Raw genomic sequence first — 27,169 nt, forward strand, 5'->3', positions numbered from 1 at the left:
GGGGGTTCTCCCTCCGTGAGGTCCCAGGATTGTCAGACGCTGTCTACTAATCGTCTGTTTACCAGGAATTGTTCCGGAGGGGGATCCATTTTCAAACAGTGACTCAATCTCCGTCACCTCGTGTTCCGTTCATATCCGGAGTCCTACAAATGGGAGCAGTGGGGAGTAGAGGGGTTGACCTCTTGACATACGGTGTATGCGCATCATGCATTTACGGGCTATCGGCACCTGTAGGGGGTGTGTACACATAGGCTTGGTACCTGGCATCAGTAGTCTCCGGATGGCCAGGAGAGGTATGCGACCGTCGTTAGTGAATGTCTCCTCTACGTGGCGTTCTGCTGTCCAATGGGACAGCCACTGAATCTGCGCTGCCAGGAAATAAGCTTCAAAGGAGGGGGGCCCTAGACCCCCTTGTATTGTGGGTAAGTAGAGGGTTTGTAAGGCTACCCTGTGTCTACCACCTCTCCATATCAATGTTGTGAGCAGTGTGTCTAGTTCTTGAAAAAAGGTGCGAGGCGGTATCACCGGGAGATTGGTAAAGGAGTAGAGCAGTCTGGGCACCATAATCATCTTCGCTAGGGCTACACGCCCTATGGGAGTCAAGGCCAAGGTCTTCCAGAAGGTAACTGCCGCTCGCAGCCTGTCTAATGTTTTGTGGTGGTTCTCCTCATAAAGGTTTTTGGGTGAGTGGTACAACCTCACCCCTAGGTATCGAGGTGCCGCAGCACTCCAACCGAGTGTCTGGGGCCCTATCATTATCTCCGAGGGAGCTAGGTGAAGGCTGAGGGGAAATATCGTCGAATTTTTCCAATTGACTTTAAGTCCAGAGACCTCTGCAAAGTTCTGTAATATTGTCCATATTGGCGTAAGATCGCTTGTGATATCCCGCACATAGATCAGGAGATCATCGGCATATAACGATACACAGTGTACCGTGTCTGCGATTGGAATGCCCCAGGCCTCACACCCTTGCCGTAAACAAATGGCTTGCCTCGTCCCCCGCTCCACCCGGAGTGGAGTTGAAATGTACTTTCCTACTCTCACCCTAGTGGTGAGGCCCTTATAGAGGAGTTGTGTGTATGCCAATAGGGTCGGGCCGACACGCACTTTACGGAGGACTGCGAATAGATATGGCCATAGTAGTGTATCAAAAGCCTTTTCGAGGTCCAAAATTAGGCATGCAGCTTGTGGGAAGTGGTCTCTTGCTCTATCTTGTATATGGAAGAGTCTACGTATATTCTGTGACACGTTGCGCTTGGGGAGAAAACCATTTTGGTTTGGGTGGATCAATTGTGGAAGAACCTGGATGTATCGATCTGCCAGTATTTTCCCTAAAATGTTACAGTCCGCATTGAGTAGAGTTATGGGCCTGTACGAGGACGGGAGAGTGGGATCTCTATACGGTTTAAGAAAGGTTACCAGGGTAGATTCCTTGAGTGAACTGGGAAGTTCACCTCTTTGTAACACGTCTTCATACATGGTCATAAGTCGCGGGGTCAGTTGTCCCGAAAAGGTGGAATAGTATTCGAGGGGAAAGCCGTCCATTCCCGGCGCCTTACGTCGTGCCTGTGCTCTGATTGCGTGAGTGACGTCCGGGGATTTTATCTTTGTTTCTAACGCTTTTCCATCCGCCGGTGGAATGCCGGGTAGAGGCAAGGAGTGGAAGAACTGGGATAACGCTAGTGGTGATAACTGTGGCGGGACCCGATAGATTCCCGTGTAATAGTCGTGGAAAATGCGTAGTATATCTACTTGTGACTGTTTAGGGGCACCTGTCGCATCTATCAATACTGTGATGGGTTGCATGTCCGCGTCCTGTTTCGCGAGCCAGGCTAGAAGTGTACCCGCCTTGTTCCCCTCCCGATGTACTGTAAAATTATATTTGCGAAGGTCTTTCATAGTTTCCGCATATGTTATTTTTGCTGTCGCCACCTGTTCGCGGGGTAGCTTCCCCTTTATCCATGCTTTTCGTTAGGTCCACCAGTCGTGTTTCCGCAGCTTGTAGTGACTGCTCTAGAACTTTCCGCACTCCTACTATGTGTTGAATGCACTGTCCCCTCGCCTCGACCTTAAACGCATCCCATTCTACTGATCTATATGACGCTGTGTCTGCGTTTAGTGTAAAGTATTCCTGGATATGGTCACCGTGTGTATGACAAAATGCCTGATCAGTGAGTCATTCCCGGGCAATTTCCATGTGGGTACTGGGGGATGGGGTGGTCTCCATCTAAAGATCACGGTGTGTGCATCATGGTCTGACAGTACTCTGCCCAGGTAGTCAGTGTGCTGTATTTGGGGGAGCAGTGCTGCGGAGCAAAGGAATCTATCAAGTCTCACTCTGAGATTGTGTGCGGCGGAGTAAAAGGAGTATACCTTAGTGTTCGGGTTCTTTTCTCGCCAGGCGTCTACTAGTGTCCAGTGGGTAACCCAGTTTTTAAACTGCTCTGTCTGTGTCAGTGCAGGTGATTGCGCCGGAGGGGGATGAGATCTGTCCAAACTGATGTCTAGGGTGCAATTATAGTCCCCTCCCAGCAACCATGGCATTGCCGTGTATTGTGCTAACACTCCAGTGAGGCGGATCCAATACTGTTCTTGCTCCACATTGGGGGCATAAATGCTTCCAATCAATATTTCCCTGCCCACGAGGTGACCCGCTAAGAGGTAGTACCGGCCTTCCTTATCCACTAACCTGGACTGTTCTCTGAAGGGGATCCCTGGCCTGATCCAAATTAGGGCTCCTCTGGCAAATGTGAAGTATGTTGTGGCACAAACAATACCTCGCCATTTTTTGCTCAGGCGATCTGCCTCTGTCACTGTAAGGCGTGTCTCCTGTAGGAGAGCTATCTGTGCTTGCTGTCGTTTCAACAAAGGTCCACCTTCTTAGCGGTCAAACGCATCCTGCGCCAGAAGAATGTCCAATATGCACTTCTGTTCCCAGCCCGTCTCAAGATCATTCACAAGGGAAACACACACTTTCTCTGACCCCGCGGAGGCCAGCAACTGGGTTGAACAACAACTTTCCAAACGTGAACAATCCCAGAAAGGTGCAGACCTATCGACCATCAGGCCGCCAGTGACGACAACAGAAAAAGGTCACGCTCACCCAGCTAAGCTCGCGTTCGGATTCCTCTAATAAGAACTCTCCAGATCTTACACAAATCATCACAGAATGCCGAAAAGCGCTTCAAGCAGCCGCAGAGGTGGGGCTCCCGGGGGACAGCTCGGACAACGAAGGAGGCCCGCACCTATTCACTTCGGAAGAGAAAGGCAGCGACGTGAACACTCCGGAGATGGCTCAATGACACCACCAATAATGACCCCCCAAACGGCAGACACTCTGATCTAACGCTCCCAAATTGAAATGACATACCTTTGGGGGAGGTGGGCTCCGGGTCCTGCATACCTCTCAAACCAGGAGATATTGCTCAACACTAAAGGGGCGTTCCGGCGACCAATCCTGAACTTGACGACAACTTTCAGGTCTGTGTTAGGGATCTTGGCCGCCATTGCTCCTCGGTGGTGCTTCTCGTGGTTTAATGCCCCCTGCATCTCTCGTGTCTCCCTCCCGTTAAATTGCCTGCCACTGATAACCGAACCATCTTACTGCATGCCGTGTGTGCGTTCCCTTGGGAATGTTGGAGGGATATGAAACGGGAAGGAAGTAAGGTGAATCAACGGGAAACAGTCCCAACTAATAGGACCTATCGCTCGGGCGATACATCATGTGCTAACTCTAGTTCGTTACGTGGGGGAAGTGGTTGTCTGCCTCCGTCAGCCGCCGTCGCTGCAGCTGCCTGTTCGTTAACTGCGTTGTGGTGGTGCCCAACTGTGTCCACTGTAGTCGTCGCCATCCGTTATAGTCCAATGTAATAGCCGGCCTTCAGGCACGTCAAGTTCAGGATTGGTCGCCGGAACGCCCCTTTAGTGTTGAGCAATATCTCCTGGTTTGGGAGGTATGCAGGACCCGGAGCCCACCTCCCCCAAAGGTATGTCATTTCAATTTGGGAGCGTTAGATCAGAGTGTCTGCCGTTTGGGGGGGTCATTATTGGTGGTGTCATTGAGCCATCTCCGGAGTGTTCACGTCGCTGCCTTTCTCTTCCGAAGTGAATAGGTGCGGGCCTCCTTCATTGTCCGAGCTGTCCCCCGGGAGCCCCACCTCTGCGGCTGCTTGAAGCGCTTTTCGGCATTCTGCGATGATTTGTGTAAGATCTGGAGAGTTCTTATTAGAGGAATCCGAACGTGAGCTTAGCTGGGTGAGCGTGACCTTTTTCTGTTGTCGTCACTGGCGGCCTGATGGTCGATAGGTCTGCACCTTTCTGGGATTGTTCACGTTTGGAAAGTTGTTGTTCAACCCAGTCGCTGGCCTCCGCGGGGTCAGAGAAAGTGTGTGTTTCCGTTGTGAATGATCTTGAGACGGGCTGGGAACAGAAGTGCATATTGGACATTCTTCTGGCGCAGGATGCGTTTGACCGCTAAGAAGGTGGACCTTTGTTGCTGAACAGCCCGTGAGTAGTCTGGGAATAGCATAACCTGCTTGTCCTCCACTCGGATTACTCCCTGTCGTCTTGCGGCTCGAAGGATGGTGTCTCTATCCTGGTAATGGAGCAGTTTTAGGAGAAATGGTCGGGGTGACGACCCCGGCGGTCGTCTGCGGGCCGGTACCCGGTGTGCCCTTTCTATGGAGTAGAATGGGGTCAGGTCTCCAGCTGGTGTGAACGTTGCGATCCATGTTGTGATGTAGCTGAGAGGGTTAGTCCCTTCCACTACTTCCGGTAGGTTGATAATGCGAATGTTACTTCTCCGGGACCGTCCTTCTAAATCATCCGTTCTGCTCTCCAGGATCTTCACCCGCGACTGCAGATCTTTCAGAGTGTCTTGTTGTTGCATTTGTGGTTCCAGAGTATGTAGCGCTTTTTCTCCTTGCTTTACTTTGTCTGCCAACTTCCTGTGGTCGTCCCGGAGCAGATTAAGGTCCGTGGCCAGCTCTCCGAATTTGTGCTCCATGGTCACTCTTGAGTGTTCAATTGCCGCTAAGACTTTATCTAGTTTGTTCGCCATGGAGTCTGAGCTTGTGTACTTCCCTCCCAGTTGTGTGGCGTTGGGCATCGGGGATGTTGCTCTCGGGGATCCCGGGTCTGTGCAGTGCCCGTTGCACGTTGGCGCCCCATGATGATCGCGTCCCCCGTCGACAGTCACCGGTGGTCACCTGCGTCACTCTCGCCGTGTTGGGACCCAATTGCTTGCGGTCAGGTGAGGCTTCTATGATACCCTGAGGTATCCCCCGCTATTATTTCAATTGTGGCTCCCAGTAATCGCCCGGATTCTCACAGGCGACGTCCTCTATCCTCCCGGAATGTGTCCTGTTCGAATTGGTGGGGAGTATCACCTCGATAGATGAAAGTGCGGGGTGTCCAGTCGCCCCTCCGGTTCAGTGTCTGCTGTGGTCAGTGGGAGCCTGCGGGAGGACAGGAACGTCCCCTGCTCGTGGCCCCGACACCTGCCAGCAGGTCGTAGGGACTCCCAGAACGCGAGGTTTGCTGCGTTCTATTCAGGCTCCGCCAAGAGTGGGGGCTATTTGTCCGGTTTGAGGTGCCTCAGATTCCCATTTGCAGCAGTGGTCAGCCTCGCGGTCCCACCGTCTTCCAAATCGCGCCCGTGCCCCACCAGGCCTTGGAGGGGCCGCCGGTGATCACCAGGGGAGTGGTATTTCTGTGGCCTTTGTTCTGCACCAGCCCTGGGCGGCTCCAATGTCGCGTCTCGGGGGGGCCCCCCCCGCTCAAGCCTCCGATGTATGCACGAGTGTCGTCTCGCCCCACAGGCCTGGTTCCAGCAGAGTTGGGAGGCTACTACGGCAGGGTGTTATTGCTGGTAGCTAGGGGCACCTCATCCAGCCCTCCCGCGTAGGCCCACCCATCAGGCCTGCACTCCAACCGCGTCTCCCCCCACTCACCTCGAGGCCTGGCGCTGTGCCGGGGGAGGGTGGCTCTGCGTGTGTGCTGCAGTGTATCCCGGCGTAGGCGTGCCGTCACACGAGACGAGGGTCTCCCTCGTGTGGGATTCGCGGTGTTTGGGAGCCCACGAGCGGCGCAGCAGTGCCCTCACCTGACTCCTTCTGCACTTCTCCACTGCCTGGGGGCCGCGGAATCTCAAGTAGGGAACTTCGCAGGGTCCGGGAGGCAGCGATCAGTAGGCCCCATCACCAGGCCCGGCTCGGACGCGGGAGCGCTCCGGGCCCGCAGGGCGCCGCCATTTTTTGATTGCGGCCACGACCCCGCCGGAGGCTCCGGCGCCGTCACGAGCACCTCCGTGGTCGTTCCTCTGGGCCTGTCAGGTGCCCCCCACGGTCGTCCTGGCTACGGTGGCATTTGCAGCAAGTTGTTGTGTCGTTAGGGCATAAAATCTTCTAACATTACGGGCCGCGGAGCGCTAGAGAAGTGTTGCCGCCATCTTGGCCTGCTTGGCCACGCCCCTAGTCCTGTGCTACTTAATGTTGATGCCAGTCCATTCGTTCACCTCGAAGGCTTTGGAATAATAGGAGGAAAATTATGTTGTTGAACCAGGGTGGGCGCTATGTGGCTTCGACGACATCATCTGACGTCGCTTCCGATGCTACCCTGCCGACCGGCCGGCTGTGAACGTTTCCGAATCCAGTCTGGCGCCAGGGATTATTCAGATGAGCTATCTCCTGGTAGAGTATCCACTAGAAAGTTAGTTCTCACAGGTAAGTAACTTTTTCATATAAACTCAAATCATAAAAAAAATACTATATATAATAATATATGGTAAAACAATCGAGTCCTTCACAGTTCGCCTTCAAAACATTTCTCTAACAAAATTGTTCCTAATAAATGCAATCAAACATGTTAAAGCCTAGCAATACATTGCAGGTGTAAAAGTGATTAAATTATTCATACATTGTGACCACTCGCTCCTGGTTACTCAGGAAGACGATAAAATGTAATGATCAGAAGAGAAATTAATTTGAGACTATATATTAAAAGAATGTTAATAACACTTATTCTGATTGGATAACTAAAACACTAAGAACTTGCATATCACTAATGAATGATCTTTCCACAAACAAAATAGTGCACTGCTCTAAAAACAGTACAAGATAATAAATAAAAACAGAGAACAGTTCATCTAAATCTATCCAAGGATATCAATCTGTCCTACACAAGAAAAAATATAGTGGTCCTATCAAAATATCTATTTATAGGTTGTCTAATATTAAACAATCTGAAATTAACTTAAACTTACAAAACAATAAGTAAGTTGCACCCACAACAAATAGATTGTGGAACTCTTTATTCCTGTGATTCTAATAGATACTTCTAATCACATATTTCTCACCTTTGAAAGATTCCCCGGGCATCAGGCTGGATTTGGAAATTTACGTTCCACTTTGGAAATGACACGCGGAACCGCATAGAGGCACCACTCGTCCGCAAAACCTTTTAGGGACAGTCACAAGCAAATGCCTGTGACTGACACACATCAGGTTTCCTTATGGGGCCATAACACGACAGCAAGGCCTGCAACAACTTCACTTTGATGACTTCCATGGACATACTGTACTGTGAGGTAATGTTCTACGTTGCCAAACACTGAAAGACTCCGTGCCATGACCCGCCTCAGAGAGAGTCCTGTTTTTACGGCCGATCATCTTCGTAGTTGAAGTCTTTGGGTTAAGTCTAACAAAAAGCATAAAAGGTTCAAGCGTGACTCAGCCTCTTGGTACCACTCTCGAACCCCAGGGAACGAGCAAGGGTGCCAGCATGCCCCCGGTCACGCTTCCAAAGCCGTTCCCCTTTGGAGCCGAATCTGAAACTTGTCTTGAGAGAACCTGAATTTCCAGGGCTGTCTGCTACACCGCAGCAAATCAGAAATTTCTTTGAAGTCACTTTCTTTATCACTTTATCAGCTACCTCTGGCACGCCTTTGGGCCCCAAGAAACTTCAAGTGCCTTCAACTGGGGCTCCTCTGGAAGGTCTGCCCTTGCTGCCAGCTGCACCCGCTACAAGCTCCACACTGGCTTTACTGCTGACTCCGATCCTGGCACCAAGACCCAATTCAGACCCTGGATCATCAACGCCGATGTCGATACCGGATGACGAAGCACAACCTATTGTTCTCTCCAACTGCATGTTGGCGCCACTTGGAACACGGCTGCATGCATCACAATCCCCTAGGGCTGCAGCCTTTGGGCAACCTGTCTGATTCCAATACTCCACCCCTGCCTCAAAGAAGGGTTCAACTCCTTCATACTTTACCTGGAAAAGGCTCTGACAGCGATGCGTATGATACTGGGGATAACTTTGCCCAACCATACACGGATGATAATTGTTATGAGGACCTTCAGGATTTCAGTGGTTTTGACACATTACCAGACACTGAGCTAGTTTTGCCTCTGGGCACAGCCATGGGAAAATATCCTCTTGCAGCATTAAGTGGAGGCTCTTCTGGCCAAATGACCCATAGAGAGGGTACTGGCAACAGAAGTAAGCTGTGGTGGTTACCTCAGATACTTTCTGGTGATGAGAAAGGACAGAGGCCTTTGTCCTATGTAGGCCATCACCCCCACAGGGCCTTCCAGTGGAATAACAAATTCAAGATGCTCATCCTGGCTCAGGACTTGCCTGTCCTCAACCCTGGAGACTGGATGGTACAGTTGTACGTGCAGGATGCTTATTTCCACAACCTCTTCCTCCAGGCCCATAGATACTATTTGCTGTTCACAGTGGGACAGGAGCATGTTCAGTTTGCTGTGATCCCCTCTGTCCTCACCAATGCCCCTCAAGTGTTCATAAAAGTGATGGTGGTGGTTGCAGCCCACATTCGGAGGCCAGGGGTTCCATTCTTCCCTCTACCTGGAGGACTGCCTGATGAAGACTAGCATGTCACAGGAAGTCATCAAGCACCTCTAGACTACTGCAAACCGCCTCACTTCATTGGGGGTTCATTATTAATCATGCTGAAGTCACATCTGAGCAGACACTCCTCTTCATTGGAGCCATTCTGGACACAGTGCAGTTTTGTGCTTTCTCCTCACCCTCCCGAAATGGAGAGTGTAGTATATTCGGCTATGACCCGATGTTTCAAACTCTGTCCTTGATCTCAGTGAGGATTACTCTGAGGCTGCTGGACTGACGGCCTTCTGCATCCATCTTAGTTCCATTTGTCTGCCAGTAATAACTGTCTCCAGAGAAGAAGTAGGGATCTTATGTGATCGAGTGTTAGTATGTGATATGGTGTCAATAAACAATACTGTGGTTTATAAACATACTTTCAAAATCAATACTGGCCAGATATTCTGTATCTTTACTGAATTTGAAACCTTCAGTTTAATTGATAACTGCCATACTGTTGCTGGCTTAAGCTTTCTTATTTGGAACAAATGGATTTATAAAGCTCTCCACCTATTATGATAAGGGTTGCAGTATTAAGTGACATACTACAACAATTAGTCTACCTGGTACTTTCTCTGTGTTTTGATGAATGTTCAGTAAGATGTAAAATGCATATATCTTCGAATCACATTTGTTGAGAAATAAATACTCTTTCACACAGCCATTTGTCTTCAAATGCATGTTTTGAAACTGCATGAATTAAGGATCTTATATATGCTGTAGGCAAGTATTTTATAATGTTCCTGATTTATCATTTAGAACAAAAAAGGGTACAAAGTTCCTCTGGTACATAGAAGAGTTGGTTCAGAAAGAAAATGCCATCAGAAACGGCCTAGTGATAACTTGGGGAATTCCCTTAGTTTGAACTAGAGCTCTCACACACCCAGCAAGCTGGGTGTCATGCTTCATCATATGAGCTCTGCCCCTCGTCAAGGCGGCGCTGCAATCCTTGACGGGCACCCGAACCGGGGCTCTTTATCGGGGATCTTCTGTTCCTGCCGGTTGGTGCATGGGGGTAAGGGGGCCTGAAATGTGTAGATGTGTGAAATAGTGAGGTTAAAAAGGGTCAGTTAGTCCTTGTCAATAATTTATTCGGAAGGTAAACTACCCGGTTAAAAAAGGTGTAGAGTGGCTGGTGTATTAGAAAAAGTGTCTAATCATGAAGCTCTACTCTATAGATCGACATGTTTCGTGCCTCGTGTGTCAGGAGGATCTTGGCACTTCTTCAGGATCATGAGCGACTATCTACACTACGTGGAGATGTGTGTGCTACCTACCACGTCTTCAGGTGCATTGCCTGCGGACACGGGTGAGAAAAAATAATAATATTCCAGATGACACTCTGAACAGTTCTCTTCTAATTAACAACAAGGGTAATCACTAAGTTGAAAACCACCGATTTAAGGTTTGTAAATATAAGCATATAACAATTTATAAATCATATTACCAGTTGGTGTATATTAACACCCAATGTATAGTGCACAAAAAGAGTATGCAATAGAAATATTGAGGTTTAAAAACAATTAAAAATACTCATGGACAAGGGATTGTAGCTGCGGACTCACCTAGTAGGCTGCTAGAATATGCTAGCAACAGTCCTGGCGGTGACTAGAGGACACCGATTGGGTCCTATGGGAATGGGCAGCGTCAAGAAAGCGAGATGGGGACAAGACACAGGAGAGACAGGCAATCAGTCAACCTCAATAATAATAAGTTAATCAAACAAAGATGACAGGGTAGTCAGTGGCACTGACAGGGTGCCGAGTGGTCACTCAACCGCGTATGGCGCGATCCCTTGGTACCAGAAGAGAACCGCACGATGGAAAGTATATTGGGCGGTCTGATCGGAGCCGAGGATTCGGCCGGATTACAAGCGGAGGAGAGGCTCACCATGCGAGCCCAGAGCAGCTCACGAGAGCAATGGAAATAGTCAAGAGTGCGGAGTACAAGGGTTACTCACCCGCGTCGAATCACGCTATGCTGTGGACCTACCCAAACCGCCAGGAACCGGGGTGGTAGGTGTGAGTGGGAAACCCGGAAAGATATACTTGCGGTTTCCTGCTGCCTGACGTCAGCGGGGGTGTGATGTGGGCGTGACGCGTTACCGTGGTAATCACGCAAGACGTTAGGTCACATGGTATCGTCAACTACTATGGCGGACATGTTGGATAGGGAGGAATATTCTTCTTTGTGTGCCGAATGTTAGGCAACCAAGATAGATAGAGTCATTGTACAATTATCGTGAAAGTATGCCTTTACAGTGGGTGAATAGTGTCAGGGATTAAAAAGTGACAACACTTGTTAAAGGTTAGTTGTAGGGTCGGTACTCAGAATAAAAAACAACGTAGGCTATAAGGAACATGGCGGACATGTTGGACAGGGAAGAATATTATTCTATGTGTGTCGACTATTAGGCAACCAAGGTGGATAGAGTCATGTGTGGACACGTTGTTGTACAATTAACGTAAATTGTGCCTTAACGGTGGGTGAGTAGTGTCAAAGATTAACAAGTAAAACCACTTGGTTAAGGTTAGTTGTAGGATCGGTACTCAGATAGAAAAACAACGCAGGCTAGGAGGAATAGTCCGCGAGGGGTACCCCAATGTCGCAATGTCGCCAATGGTTGGGCAAATATTAGCATTAAATCAAAGAGGGAAAGAGAAAGGGCAGTGCCAAGATTGTAATGCCAACCTGTGAGCCAACTATATGATGGAATTAATGACTAAGGTGATTAAGAGATGGAGCTCCATGGGATATCATCATTCAAACCCTCGGTGTGGCTTGCTAATCTGTGTACCCATCTCTGTTCAATCCTAAATAAAGATTGTTTGGAAATATGTTGGTGTGCTTCCAGTACAATCCAATGTAATGAATCTGGGGAATGTTGAGTCTCTGTGAAGTGTCTGTATATCCTCGTGGTGGCGCGTTGGCAACGGATGTTGCTTCTATGTTCGGTAATGCGAACTTTGACTGGACGCATGGTCATCCCTATATATTGTAGACCACACGGACAGGTGATCAGATAGATACACTGTCTAGTGTTGCAGTTGGTGTGTGTCTGGATGCACCACTTAAAGTTAGGTCGTAATGTCACTTCTTTGGTTGGTGATGTGTACTTGCAAGCTGTGCAAGTGCCGCAGGGATAATGTCCCTTAACAGGTGGTAAACCCCATAGAGTGGTTTGTGTCTTATCAGTGGGGCTCCTGGGTCTTGTATTGATCAAAATGTCTCGTAGATTACGGGTTCTGGTGTAGGCAAATCTGGGTTTGGATATCCTTAGGTCTCCTGTGTTCAAGATGTTCCAATGTTTCAAAATGACCCTCTTAGTTGGAGCTGAGGTAGCTGTGTAGGAGGTGACACAGGTGATCGAGTCTACTGGTGGTTTGGAGTGGACTTCTAATAGTGCTTCCCTAGGGTTATTTCTGGCTCTCTTCATAGAGTCTTTAATCACTCTGGTAGGGTAACCTCTAGTCATAAGATTAGTAGCTAGAATGGTAGACTCTTTCTTGTAGTCAGTGGTGGATGTACAGTTGCGTCTGATACGCAAGAACTGTCCGAACGGTAGATTATCTTTGAGAGCCTTAGGATGATGGCTCTGGTATAAGAGTAGACTATTCCGATCGGTGGGTTTCCTATATAGACTCGTGGAGAGCTCCCCCTCAGATAGTCTAATATTAAGGTCAAGGAATGCAACATTGGTTTCTGAAATGGTGTGGGAGAAATTCAGAAAGATGTTTTGTTGATTGATCCAACCTATAAAAGCCATACATGTGTCAATGGTACCATGCCAAAAGATTAAAATGTCATCGATAAACCGTTTCCACAGTTTCAGGTGGTGGACATATGGATTATTAGTGTTGTTGATGACATTTGTTTCGAAGGCCGCCATGTATAGACAGGCCAAGCTGGGAGCAAAAGTACTCCCCATCGAAGTTCCCTGGCTTTGATGATATAGTTGGCCTTTAAACTCAAAGAAGTTTTCAGTCAAAGCCAGGGATGCACACTCCATCATGAACGAGATTGGAGTGGGTGAGTCCCAATCTAGGGAGTTGAGGGCCGCCTCTACAACTGTCAGAGTCTCCCTCTGGGGGATATTAGTGTAGAGGGCCTCTACGTCTAGGGTAATCAAAAAATCAATGTCTCTTGGGTCCTCTATAGATTCGATGATTCTGAGGATGTCAGTCGTGTCCCTCACGAAAGATGGTGTGTTACTGACTAGGGGCTGCAAGAAATGGTCAACAAATTTAGACAAGGGTTCCAGTATAGAGCCAATTCCAGAGACTATGGGACGTCCAGGAACCGGAACTGTACCCTTGTGTATCTTGGGTAAAGTATAGAAATATGGTATTTTTGGTTCTTTCGCAATCAGAAAAGTTGATTCGCGTTGACTGATCCAACCATTAGTAACAGCCTCATGTACTATTGTGGAGATGGAACTCGCGAGGCGTGGTGTTGGATCAATTTGGATTGGAGCGTAGTATCTGTCATTGTTGAGTTGACGTCTACATTCTGTATCGTAGTCAACTGTGGATTGTATTACAGTTGCCCCACCCTTGTCTGCTTGTTTGATGGTTATCGATTGATCTGCAGCAAGTGCATTGGCAGTCTGTATTTCAATGTTAGAAAGGTTGTGGAAGGGAGAAGGAAGAGGTATTAAGGCTAGATCTTTTAATACTGCCTTCTCAAAAGTTAAAACTTCCACTGGGACCATGGCATTGAGAGGGGTAAAGGTAGAGGGATTCCTCAAACCAGAGTCATCCTCTGTGCTTATGGGTTTGTCCTGAAAGAAGGACTGCAGTCGTATCTTGCGAAACAATTTCTGCACTTCACAAAGGTCTCTAAATTTGTCTACTTTCGGGGTGGGGACAAACCCTAACCCCTTTTGCAGTATTGAGGTCTCTGATTCAGTGAGAATGCGTGATGACAGGTTCACCACTAGTTTCTCTTGTTCACCGTTTTGCTGCGTGTGTCCATCCCTGTTGTTGGTTGGTCCTGCCATTGTACCCGTTTTTGAGAGTTTCTTCTGTTGCGCCCTCTTCCTCTGCCCCAACCTCTGTCTAAAAAAGGGGGGCCATTATTGAAGAACTGAGGAGGTCCTGGTTGGAATGGTGGATATTGCCAATATGGTGGTGGTGGAGGATGGCCTGGAAACAGGGGAGGGCCCTGGAAAGTCTGGGCATTGTAATGGTAGTTAGAGTGTTGGTTTCTCCGTGCGTTATTACTGCCCCAGCTCCCTGTACTGGAATTGCTGTCAGAGGAGTCTCTTCTATCGGAGTTCTCATCAGATGAGTAACTATTCTTGACCGAGGTGTAGTCGGCCTTCAAATAAGGGAACACTTTCTCTTTGTCAAATTTAAGGATATCTTTCTGAAGTTTCGCTATTTTTTGTTTCATCAGATATTCTTTGTTGTCGGTAATCTCTGCATTGATCTCAGCAAGTCTACTCTTGTAGGCTGAGATCTGGATAGTGGTTTTGAGTGCTCCCTCCGAAATTTGTATTCTGACTAGGAGGGCATCAGCTAGGCGTCTAGCTGTATTAATGATCAGTACTAATAAATCCCTGGTGCATTTCCACGCAACCAGGGACCACTCCTTTTTGAATGTTGCATCATCTAGAAATAATCTAGGAAAGTTGTTAATGATGAGCCCAGTGGGTGCGATGTTGGCACGCAGATATTCTGTCATCAGCGCTCCATGGAGAGTTATTTTTAACCACTCTCTTTTTAGTTGCATCAAAGCATTCCAATCGTCAGATTGTGAGCCAGAGGCCGTGTTGCCATCATTTAATAGGAGGGACGGTGTTCTCTCAAGTATATCTGAGATGGCATCGTCGCCGAAGCTAAGCCCCTGGGTATCCATGAGAATAAAGATAAGTGGTCAGTAGGTCGGACCAGAAGATAGGATAGACGGTCCAGTCTGGATTAATTAAAATCCGCTGGTAACCTATAGATCAATGTCCCACGGGTGAGAACCCGTGCTAGTACAGTAATGCAAGGAGAGGGACAAGGCAGATGGGCTTCTTTAATGAGGTCCAGTGTACAAGCCCCAGTAATCAAGAACAAAAAAGGGTACAAAGTTCCTCTGGTACATAGAAGAGTTGGTTCAGAAAGAAAATGCCATCAGAAACGGCCTAGTGATAACTTGGGGAATTCCCTTAGTTTGAACTAGAGCTCTCACACACCCAGCAAGCTGGGTGTCATGCTTCATCATATGAGCTCTGCCCCTCGTCAAGGCGGCGCTGCAATCCTTGACGGGCACCCGAACCGGGGCTCTTTATCGGGGATCTTCTGTTCCTGCCGGTTGGTGCATGGGGGTAAGGGGGCCTGAAATGTGTAGATGTGTGAAATAGTGAGGTTAAAAAGGGTCAGTTAGTCCTTGTCAATAATTTATTCGGAAGCTCCCAGCTTGGCCTGTCTATACATGGCGGCCTTCGAAACAAATGTCATCAACAACACTAATAATCCATATGTCCACCACCTGAAACTGTGGAAACGGTTTATCGATGACATTTTAATCTTTTGGCATGGTACCATTGACACATGTATGGCTTTTATAGGTTGGATCAATCAACAAAACATCTTTCTGAATTTCTCCCACACCATTTCAGAAACCAATGTTGCATTCCTTGACCTTAATATTAGACTATCTGAGGGGGAGCTCTCCACGAGTCTATATAGGAAACCCACCGATCGGAATAGTCTACTCTTATACCAGAGCCATCATCCTAAGGCTCTCAAAGATAATCTACCGTTCGGACAGTTCTTGCGTATCAGACGCAACTGTACATCCACCACTGACTACAAGAAAGAGTCTACCATTCTAACTACTAATCTTATGACTAGAGGTTACCCTACCAGAGTGATTAAAGACTCTATGAAGAGAGCCAGAAATAACCCTAGGGAAGCACTATTAGAAGTCCACTCCAAACCACCAGTAGACTCGATCACCTGTGTCACCTCCTACACAGCTACCTCAGCTCCAACTAAGAGGGTCATTTTGAAACATTGGAACATCTTGAACACAGGAGACCTAAGGATATCCAAACCCAGATTTGCCTACACCAGAACCCGTAATCTACGAGACATTTTGATCAATACAAGACCCAGGAGCCCCACTGATAAGACACAAACCACTCTATGGGGTTTACCACCTGTTAAGGGACATTATCCCTGCGGCACTTGCACAGCTTGCAAGTACACATCACCAACCAAAGAAGTGACATTACGACCTAACTTTAAGTGGTGCATCCAGACACACACCAACTGCAACACTAGACAGTGTATCTATCTGATCACCTGTCCGTGTGGTCTACAATATATAGGGATGACCATGCGTCCAGTCAAAGTTCGCATTACCGAACATAGAAGCAACATCCGTTGCCAACGCGCCACCACGAGGATATACAGACACTTCACAGAGACTCAACATTCCCCAGATTCATTACATTGGATTGTACTGGAAGCACACCAACATATTTCCAAACAATCTTTATTTAGGATTGAACAGAGATGGGTACACAGATTAGCAAGCCACACCGAGGGTTTGAATGATGATATCCCATGGAGCTCCATCTCTTAATCACCTTAGTCATTAATTCCATCATATAGTTGGCTCACAGGTTGGCATTACAATCTTGGCACTGCCCTTTCTCTTTCCCTCTTTGATTTAATGCTAATATTTGCCCAACCATTGGCGACATTGCGACATTGGGGTACCCCTCGCGGACTATTCCTCCTAGCCTGCGTTGTTTTTCTATCTGAGTACCGATCCTACAACTAACCTTAACCAAGTGGTTTTACTTGTTAATCTTTGACACTACTCACCCACCGTTAAGGCACAATTTACGTTAATTGTACAACAACGTGTCCACACATGACTCTATCCACCTTGGTTGCCTAATAGTCGACACACATAGAATAATATTCTTCCCTGTCCAACATGTCCGCCATGTTCCTTATAGCCTACGTTGTTTTTTATTCTGAGTACCGACCCTACAACTAACCTTTAACAAGTGTTGTCACTTTTTAATCCCTGACACTATTCACCCACTGTAAAGGCATACTTTCACGATAATTGTACAATGACTCTATCTATCTTGGTTGCCTAACATTCGGCACACAAAGAAGAATATTCCTCCCTATCCAACATGTCCGCCATAGTAGTTGACGATACCATGTGACCTAACGTCTTGCGTGATTACCACGGTAACGCGTCACGCCCACATCACACCCCCGCTGACGTCAGGCAGCAGGAAACCGCAAGTATATCTTTCCGGGTTTCCCACTCACACCTACCACCCCGGTTCCTGGCGGTTTGGGTAGGTCCACAGCATAGCGTGATTCGACGCGGGTGAGTAACCCTTGTACTCCGCACTCTTGACTATTTCCATTGCTCTCGTGAGCTGCTCTGGGCTCGCATGGTGAGCCTCTCCTCCGCTTGTAATCCGGCCGAATCCTCGGCTCCGATCAGACCGCCCAATATACTTTCCATCGTGCGGTTCTCTTCTGGTACCAAGGGATCGCGCCATACGCGGTTGAGTGACCACTCGGCACCCTGTCAGTGCCACTGACTACCCTGTCATCTTTGTTTGATTAACTTATTATTATTGAGGTTGACTGATTGCCTGTCTCTCCTGTGTCTTGTCCCCATCTCGCTTTCTTGACGCTGCCCATTCCCATAGGACCCAATCGGTGTCCTCTAGTCACCGCCAGGACTGTTGCTAGCATATTCTAGCAGCCTACTAGGTGAGTCCGCAGCTACAATCCCTTGTCCATGAGTATTTTTAATTGTTTTTAAACCTCAATATTTCTATTGCATACTCTTTTTGTGCACTATACATTGGGTGTTAATATACACCAACTGGTAATATGATTTATAAATTGTTATATGCTTATATTTACAAACCTTAAATCGGTGGTTTTCAACTTAGTGATTACCCTTGTTGTTAATTAGAAGAGAACTGTTCAGAGTGTCATCTGGAATATTATTATTTTTTCTCACCCGTGTCCGCAGGCAATGCACCTGAAGACGTGGTAGGTAGCACACACATCTCCACGTAGTGTAGATAGTCGCTCATGATCCTGAAGAAGTGCCAAGATCCTCCTGACACACGAGGCACGAAACATGTCGATCTATAGAGTAGAGCTTCATGATTAGACACTTTTTCTAATACACCAGCCACTCTACACCTTTTTTAACCGGGTAGTTTACCTTCCGAATAAATTATTGACAAGGACTAACTGACCCTTTTTAACCTCACTATTTTACACATCTACACATTTCAGGCCCCCTTACCCCCATGCACCAACCGGCAGGAACAGAAGATCCCCGATAAAGAGCCCCGGTTCGGGTGCCCGTCAAGGATTGCAGCGCCGCCTTGACGAGGGGCAGAGCTCATATGATGAAGCATGACACCCAGCTTGCTGGGTGTGTGAGAGCTCTAGTTCAAACTAAGGGAATTCCCCAAGTTATCACTAGGCCGTTTCTGATGGCATTTTCTTTCTGAACCAACTCTTCTATGTACCAGAGGAACTTTGTACCCTTTTTTGTTCTTGATTACTGGGGCTTGTACACTGGACCTCATTAAAGAAGCCCATCTGCCTTGTCCCTCTCCTTGCATTACTATACTACCTGATTTATCATTTGCCATAACACTTCAGCATCACATCTGGCAAATTCTTCAAAGACGTTAATGGTTCAGACTAATATTTTTTCAAATTATATTTCATATATCTCGTTGCTAAATCTAATTCTGGCAGGATCACATTTTTTAAAGTAAATATCTCTTTACTCATTAGGCTCATATGTGGAAAGAAAGTTGAAGGCAGATGTAACCCTGTAGCATCCTGTGTTGGCTCAATCTCGTGATTACTAAAAAGAAATAAAAAAATATTTTAGACAGACTAATCTGAAAGAAATGATAGAACCCCAGCTTGATAGTGAAATAGTAAGAGTGTAGGCACAACGGACAAATCTTCACTAATAACATTCACATGTAGGTCAGTCAGAATGTAAGAAGATAGACATTTTGTGGAATAGATTATGTGGCAGTTGCTTTCTACTACTTGTAAAATTGGTTCCTCATTTGTTAGTGTCCTGGTGCATACTGGTTGCGATACAAACCCTGACTGTCCTGCCTCCTCTATCTCTGTGGTTGTTTACGTGGGCTTTGGTATAAACAAGATTGATTTGAAGTTGATATCTAAAACCTAAAGTCATGTTCCCTTGACAATTTTCATCTCTCTTAATTTCTGAACCAGTATTAGGTCAGGAATCCACCTTAAGAACTACTAGTCCCGGCTCATCATTACCTTCACCTTTCGGTTGGGTGCTACTTACTTAAATACTGTAAATTCACCTCATTCAGTAAGACAATTATGTGCTGGGCCCTGCTTGCTAAGGTTTTGGAAGAACAAATAAGTATTTATTTATTTTTTAAGTCAAATCGGTAAAAAGATATTTTATATGGCTACTGTGTAGAATTTAGGTGTTTAATAAGAATGAAATCAAAATCAAAATTTTCAGTGTCCACCTTTAATCATTTTAACCTGTGCATGGTTTCACCCTGCATGTTCTTTGCTAGATTCTTTCGATATAAGCGGTATGTTTTTAGTGATGGGTACAGGTAATGCTAGAATTTAATCATTTTCCATTTAAGTGAGGTAGCTAAGACTAAGATAAGATTACATTGCAGTGTATGTGCTGCTATCACAGATTTTCTTTGTTTTGTCATTCATAGATAGTCGCTGTGGTAAGATACCCCAGTTTAGAATGGAAATTACAGAAAATAGGAATACTGGGCATATTCTTATTCATGCAAGACGTATGTGATTTCAAAGATTGAGTTTTCTTTATTGCCTGCATTCTGTTTTAGAGGTATTTATCAAAACTTTCTTCCTACATTTTACAAATATCTTTTTTGTTTTTGCCTCTTTTAGCTGAAGAGATGGATCTTTTGAATGCTAGCTTGCAAGAAGGAAGCGATTTGCCATATGCATGGAACCCTGGTACATTGTTGCATTATGGAAGAGCAGAACTGAAAACATCTGATCATAGGTTAAATATGAACCTGTGTCAAATACTGAATATTTTTAATAATTGTTTATTACAAGCCAATTCGATGTTTTAATGTGTGTTTGTATGTTTATTTTTAAGGCCGGTTGTTGCACTTATTGATGTAGATATATTTGAAGTTGAACCAGAGGAGCGACAGAAGATTTACAAGGAAATGATTGGAATTCAAGGGCCACCTGATGGAACTATAATGGTATCACTCCACAGTTCCACTCCAGAAGATAACTATTTTGATGATGCTTTAATTGATGAACTTCTCCAACAATTTGGCGATTATGGAGAGGTTATTCTTATCAGGTATGCCTCTGGTATTCTTGATTTCTAGTCATCAGAACTCTTTCAGTGTGAACTTGCACGCTTCACAGAATCAACAGAAAAAATAGAACAACAGATTGGTTTTTATCTGAAATTTATCAACTGTGAATATTTATACAAATTGGTTAATGCATCCTGTTTAGGTTAGAAAAAAGGAGTTTCAGATTTTTTAACAGGAAAAAAACTGATCTTCTAGCTAGCCCACTTATTGTAAATATGTGAAATACGGTTGTCATCTTGAAAACCTGTTAGCCGACCAAACCATATTATCACATGATTATGGACATCCCAGTTCATATTTGTAAGCACTAAATTCAGAAAACAAAGGCATCACTAATCATCAGCCTTCTTTGTTTTTATAAATATTTTTACTTTTTTTGCCTAAAACCACAACATTAAACACATTAGAAAATGAAACATTACAATTCGCTTTCTATTGTGAGTGTTCATATACACTACTACAGACTTAATCTGTTTACAGCCCTGTGACTTACCTATTCTTTAGTCAGAGGCAAAGGACAACATACTTTTTTCCCATCCATCTTTCTGAACCCAAATATCTTTTAAGGCAACTTGACATTGATACACTCAGCCAGCAAAGTGTCACTGCCAGTTTGTTATACAGATGGCCGTAACCATGTCCCTTGTTAATTCTGCATCTGTGATCATTTGTATCCTATCTCTGATCATTTAAGATAGTTGTGTTCAGTAGTTTTACTAAAGTTTACCTGACATCAGTTTCATTCAAGATCATCGCACAATTACTAGCTATTCAACAGACTAGCCGTCACCCATATTGAATAGCATGTTCTGCTGTCAGTCATTTGGTGTTCTAAAAGCTGTTAAACATACCAAAATGCTTAAGCTTTATTTGGTTGGGCATTTCTGGTGTTACATAAAGCTCTTGTGACTGAATACAGTGTGATCTGATGCACGCCCTAAGTCATTACTCTTTCTGCAGGTTCGCATGCAAAACAGAAGTATGCATCACCTCAAAGCCATGTAGTAAGAGACAGACTATGAGGATTATTGGCAATGCATCTGTGCAAATATTTTTTAGATTTTTTTAACCCAGATTCCTCACCTTAGAATATCCACCAAGCATCAGACTGGATCCGGAGACATTTTTTCAGTACTTCCAGGTGTGGTAGGTGGCATCGTACGGCGCTGTGCTGACTCCATATCACCCCGGAAGTGACAGAGTAGAGCTCCACCCTTTCTACGCAGATCGGAAGCGCTGCTAATGACTTTGTCAGCCCCAAAACCTTTCCGCTGTATGCTAGGGAATGATTCAAACTATGTTGCCCTGCAAAATTATAAAAGTGCAACCAGTTGTTATGGACCTTGAATCTAGCCGTGTACCTCTTCCGCTTCACATCTATCAGCAGGAGCTCAATCTTTACTGCCTCTGATCCTGTGCCAGAACATGGTGCTCTCCAAGATATAGTTGATGACGATGATGATGATGGTTAGGAGTATGGCTTGCGCCTCCTCATTAAACCTTATAACTTGAACACCAGAGAGCTTGACACTGATAGGAAAGTTGCCAACCCTTGTGATAAATATGAAAAGTTCATTAGAGAGTTAAGGACCATCATATAATTTTGAAATCCCTGACAGTGCAACTGCAACGTAGTAGAATCACAGGTTTTTGTACAGCAAAAATTCTGTATTATCCATTTCAATTTTACTCTTAAGGTAGCATACATATAACACATCTTCACCCCTTTAAATAACAAAAAGGATATAAAGATAGCATATTAGAACATGTTAATATCTCCACAGGAATAACCAGTGTACAGAAGGATATATTTAAATACATCACACATCAAGTCATACATAAAGTAGGGGGCGTGGCCAGGCAAGATCGCGGAATAGACGTGCCTTGCTAGCGAATTCATCCGGAAACATCCTGTGTATTCTATATAGCGGAAAGTACAGTGTTCTGACCCTATGAGCCCCTTGCTCCGTCTGGCGATCTTCTGCAGTCTGCTGTCCCGTCCTGCAGGTAATCGGAGAGGAGACAACGAAGGAAGAAGCTCTCGACCGGGACGGGTGGCCATCTTGGACTACTCGGAGAGAGGCCTGTAAACGAGGAGGTGGCCAGCCCTGAGAATGCCGTAGTTTGGGAGAGGTGTTTGCGGATGAGGAGCAACCCCCCCATGCCGGAAACAGTATACCAGGCCCCCCGGAACCGCGGTAGAGAAATAAGAGCCGGGGCACCCGAGGATAAACCCTGAGCGGGCCTACGCTGCCTCTGCCGCACTGGTGAGGAGGCGAGGAAATACCCGACAACACCCCCGGTAGGAGATATGACTTGCGGGGAAAGATATGACCCCAGCTCTCCTAGAGACACACCACAACATCCGGGCAGCAAGTTCGATTTGCCTGGAGAGCCGCCACTACGATAGTGCGGTAAGATCACCTGAAGGGGAAACGTTGCTCACGATTGCATTGGGGCAGCGGGGCAGATCGGGGGCCGAAATAATAGCCGCACAGAAGCCTGCTCCAGCTGGACTGTTTTGCCCCTCTGAAGGGAAACACCTGGGAGAGCTGTTGGGAGACTGTGTGACTGCCCTGGGTTGTATGTGATCCTCCGCGACGCCCAAGTGATCTTAGCCATTACGACCTGAGAAGGCTTTTGAGAGGTGCCAGGGACGTCCCCGCGCTGGGAGGATTTACCCCATAGATTTGCCCTGCGACTGACTGTGTATTAACAGGGCAGGTGTGATGATTGCTCCTAAATGCCAGCACTGGGACTCCTCGAACTGATCATGAGTTGATCATAGCCCACATGAGGAGACACCTCTGAATTTCTGGTGAGAGAGAGCCTTCCTACGAATGTGGAGAGCCAGGTGGATGTGATCACCAGAACAAAAGCTCAACCCACTGATCCCACCTAGGGACGAGCTTGCCCGGTTGGGGGGATGCTGTGGTTGTCCTGAGACTCCCTGTGAGGAGAAGACTTGGTGAAGCGAACAGTCCCAGGAGGGCACGGAAATCCTGATTAGGTCGCAGCCCCGTCTTGGCTGGGCCCACGGGAGACTAATGAGAAGACTGCACAAATTAAAGGAGACCAGGGGCTGTCCCAGTGAAATTATGACCTAAGGGGTTGTCTGAAGAAGACAGAAGTGCGATTACATCGTGTAGACCTCAGAAACAAGACAAAGCATATCGATAACAACGCACAGTGGTGAAGGAGAAAAGTAATAAGGCAGCACAAGCCAGCAAAATCTCCAATTATCCGCTTCCACTTGATCATGGGGCGCAGACAGCGGTCACGGCCACTCTTAAGGAGGCGATGCCACAAACAGACAACCGGGCCCCCTTCATAGTGGGTGTGTTGTGTGCCATACACGCCACGAGAGATGATATGATCAATAAAATAGATGCTGTCGCAATTGATGTAAATCTGCTTCGCTGTAACTTAAGGAAAGTCTCTGATCGGGTGACAACAATGGAGCACACAGTGGATTCCCTGCAGACAGATTTGCTTGCCCTATGTGAGACGGTGTTTGATCGCCAGAAACAAATGGTACGTCTAGATGATCATGCAGAAGACGCGGAAGGAAGCTCATGTAGGAACAACCTTCGATTTGTCAGCTTCCCTGAAAGGGCGCAGGGGCCGGCTGTGAATCTGTTTCTGGAGGACTGGTTGTTTGTGGTGCTGACCCGAAGAATCTATCAAAGTTTTTTACTGTGGAGAAAGCACACAGGGCATTTGTGCCGCCGCCAAAGCTGAGAGCGCTCATAGGGCGATTCCTTAATTTCTGCGGCAGGGACTCCATCCTGCAGCCCACCCGTAATCGAGGTCCGCTAATGTACGAAGGGCATCAGATATATATTTACCCCGACTACACACAACGGGTACAAGAGCAGTGCCGGTCCTTCCTGACAGTAAAGCGAAGACTGCGGGACCCCAACTTCAAATACAGCCTCCTCTTTCTGGCGAAGCTGAGGGTCGAGAGCAATGGACAGACTATGTTTTTCTTTTTGGCGGCGGAGGCAAACGACTGGCTGGACTCCAGGGGGTCCCCTGGGGCCTGCCTGGTCCCCACCACAATAACACCCCGGAAAACAGGATCAGGTAGGCAACCCTGTTCCCGACTAAGGCGTTCTCCTGCACGGGACAGAGGCGGAAACCGAAGTCCTGCACGTATCAGGGTCTGCCCAGATGGAACATTACAAGCCTCGGATGTTGTACCGGACTCAAGGCAACGTCGCCGGAATGTCCCCTGACCGGTAATCCTGATGAAGATACAGACAGTTAGCTATGTTATGAATTAGAGACTCAAGAGACACACTGCCTGCAAATATGGAATATCCGGTAAGACTTCTAATTGAGTGGTGATAGAGGGACATAGTGGTCATATGGACACAGCAATTCTTTGTACAATTTAATTAACACTGATGGAAGCTGCCCTCTAGAGGCTGGTACCTGGTTGAGGGGCTTGAGGCTCACCCTCGCACATCTCCGGCCAGCCAGCCACTACTGTGCGGTAGGGTGGGGGAGTGGAGTTAAAGTTTTTTGGGGGGTTTTTCTGGGGACTTGGGGCGACATCTACATGCCTTCATCTTGTTATGTTGTTTTGGGCATGGGAGATGTGGTATTGCCCAGGGGTGGGGGGGGGATGGGAATGTTTGGGATTGTTTTAAGGAACGCTTCCTTAACAAAAGTCGGTTGGCAGTAATTCTAGCACTGAGGGCATGGTTGAGTAGAATACGCACCCTATGGCAGCCTCCATGAATAAGTTGTTGTCATAGATTGTTCGTGGCATTGCAGGCTTTGATAAAATGTAGGTGCTTACTGGCATACTTGAAAAGGTATAAAGTAACTATTGCCTGCCTTCAGGAAATGACATCTGGGGAAACACTGTAGCTTGTATCTGTAAAAGGTGTAGAGGTCAAATGTATGCTACTTCATATTCGGGGTTTGCAAGGAGGGCTTTGATTTGGGGAGCGCCTGGGGTGCCTTTCCAGCATTTGCACCATGTGGTTGACAAGGAGGGGAGATTTATAATCTTACATGGTAGGTTGGATGGCATTGAAGTGTGAATTCTTAATGTATATGCCCCTAATGAGGACAACGCTTCCTTCTTCCCTGACTTATTAGAGGTGGCTACACCCTACCTGGGGGCACCTGTGTGACTGCCTGGGGATATAAGTTGTATTATGGACGGGACCTTGGATCGTGAACCCCGAGGGATCACACCAAGCCCAAGATGACCAATGCACTGAAAGACATGCTGGAGGGGTTGGGCCTCCGAGATGTCTGGCAAGAGTGTCACTGTACTCTTAGACAGTTCTCATGTTCACAGGAACTTCCAGCCAGCTGGATTATTGGTTCCTTTCGATGGATATTGGATGGACTGTGGGTGGGGTTGCGTACCGGACCAAATATCTGTTGGATCATTCTCCGGTCCTGATAGAACTGAGGGTAGGGGACCAAGACCAAAGATACCACTGTGGCGGTTAAACACCGAGACCTTGACGGATCCCCCATTTGTGGCTACAGTGTCCTAGGAGTTAGGCAGATACTTCCAAGAGAACTGGGAGTCGACTGCCTGCCTCGCAACAGAATGGGAGGCTATGAAGGTACTCCTGGGGGGGGTCTGCATTAAAACGTCTTGCGGAGTCAGATGTCAATTGGAGCAGGACGTGGCCACTCGGGAGACTGTTTTGGGTAGACCAGAATCAGAGGTCACCTCGGATCCCCAGAAATTAGGGGAGTGGTGAAGGGCCAAAGAGGCCCTTCTGACTGATCTTGGACGATCCGAAAAATACTTCCATACAACTTAAAGGCAACGTTTGTATCGAGAGCGCTAAAGAACAGGGGCGCTGCTGACCCGACTCGTGTGACAAGAGGAATACCAATTACACAATTTAAAACCGGCAAAGGAACACTAGTGTACACACAACAAGCAATTGCTGATGCATTGGCGGATCACTTAGGCGGGGTATATACAGAGCAATCTGACTCCAACCATGAAACAATCTCTACATATTTTTAGTTAATTGACTTTCCCCGACTCGAACCTGATGAAACGGAGGCCTTAAATGCACCTATCACTAGGGAGGAGCTGACCATGGCTATTGATTGGCTGAAAACAGCTAAGAGTCCGGGGTCTGACGGACTGACGGCCGAATTTTATAAGAAATTCGCCCCATTGCTGACAGATAAACTTCTTGAAGTTTATAATGAGCCATTAGAAAAGGGATTCCTACCACCCTCTATGAGGACAGTATTAGGGGCCATGATCCCGAAGAAGGACAAGGACCCAAACCTGCCTAGCTCTTACAGGCCAATCTCCTTACTCAATATTGATGTGAAGCTGCTTAGCAGGATACTTGCGGACCGTCTCCTCCCCATGATGCCCCGGCTTGTCCATACGGATCAGGTGAGATTATACTAAAACAGAGCAAGTCCTATAATCTTCGTCGATTGGCACATGTAAGGCATGCCCCGGTGATGCGCCTCACTGACTGTGCTGCGGCACTGCTGGACATTAAACAAGCGTTTGAATCCATGGAATGGTCCTATATATGGCAGGTGATACGTCTATTTGGACTGGGAGAACAATATTTAAAGTGGGTACGTTGTTGTATACAGATCCCTCTGCCAGAGTACGGGTGGACAAAGTGGTATCGAGACAATCTTTTATTCGAGGCACTCATCAGTGTTGCCCGCTCTCACCCTTAATATTTGCAATGGCCATGGAGCCTCTGGCATCTCGATTAAGGGCCATTATGGATCCGTGAGGCATCAGACTAGGGGGACCAACCATGCGGTCTCGCTGTATGCTGATGATGTACTGGTTTATCTGGCAAGCCAGGAGAACTGCATTCCCGTACTCATGACAGAGCTACATAA

General features: G+C 46.9%; 1 protein-coding gene across 7 annotated transcripts in view; it reads left to right on the forward strand.

The window, feature by feature from the left end:
- The window catches only part of SYNJ1 (synaptojanin 1), a 683,220-nt gene that overhangs the window by 462,306 nt on the left and 193,745 nt on the right, over positions 1 to 27,169 (forward strand). For all 7 annotated transcript variants that reach the window (XM_085623112.1, XM_085623114.1, XM_085623109.1 and 4 more), the window contains 2 exons: positions 19,848 to 19,965; positions 20,065 to 20,280. In XM_085623112.1, coding sequence (XP_085479238.1) covers positions 19,848 to 19,965; positions 20,065 to 20,280 — 334 coding nt within the window. The remainder of the gene's footprint in view (positions 1 to 19,847; positions 19,966 to 20,064; positions 20,281 to 27,169) is intronic.

The sequence above is a fragment of the Triturus cristatus genome, chromosome 8, assembly GCF_964204655.1.
Source record: "Triturus cristatus chromosome 8, aTriCri1.1, whole genome shotgun sequence".
Taxonomy (NCBI): domain Eukaryota; kingdom Metazoa; phylum Chordata; class Amphibia; order Caudata; family Salamandridae; genus Triturus; species Triturus cristatus.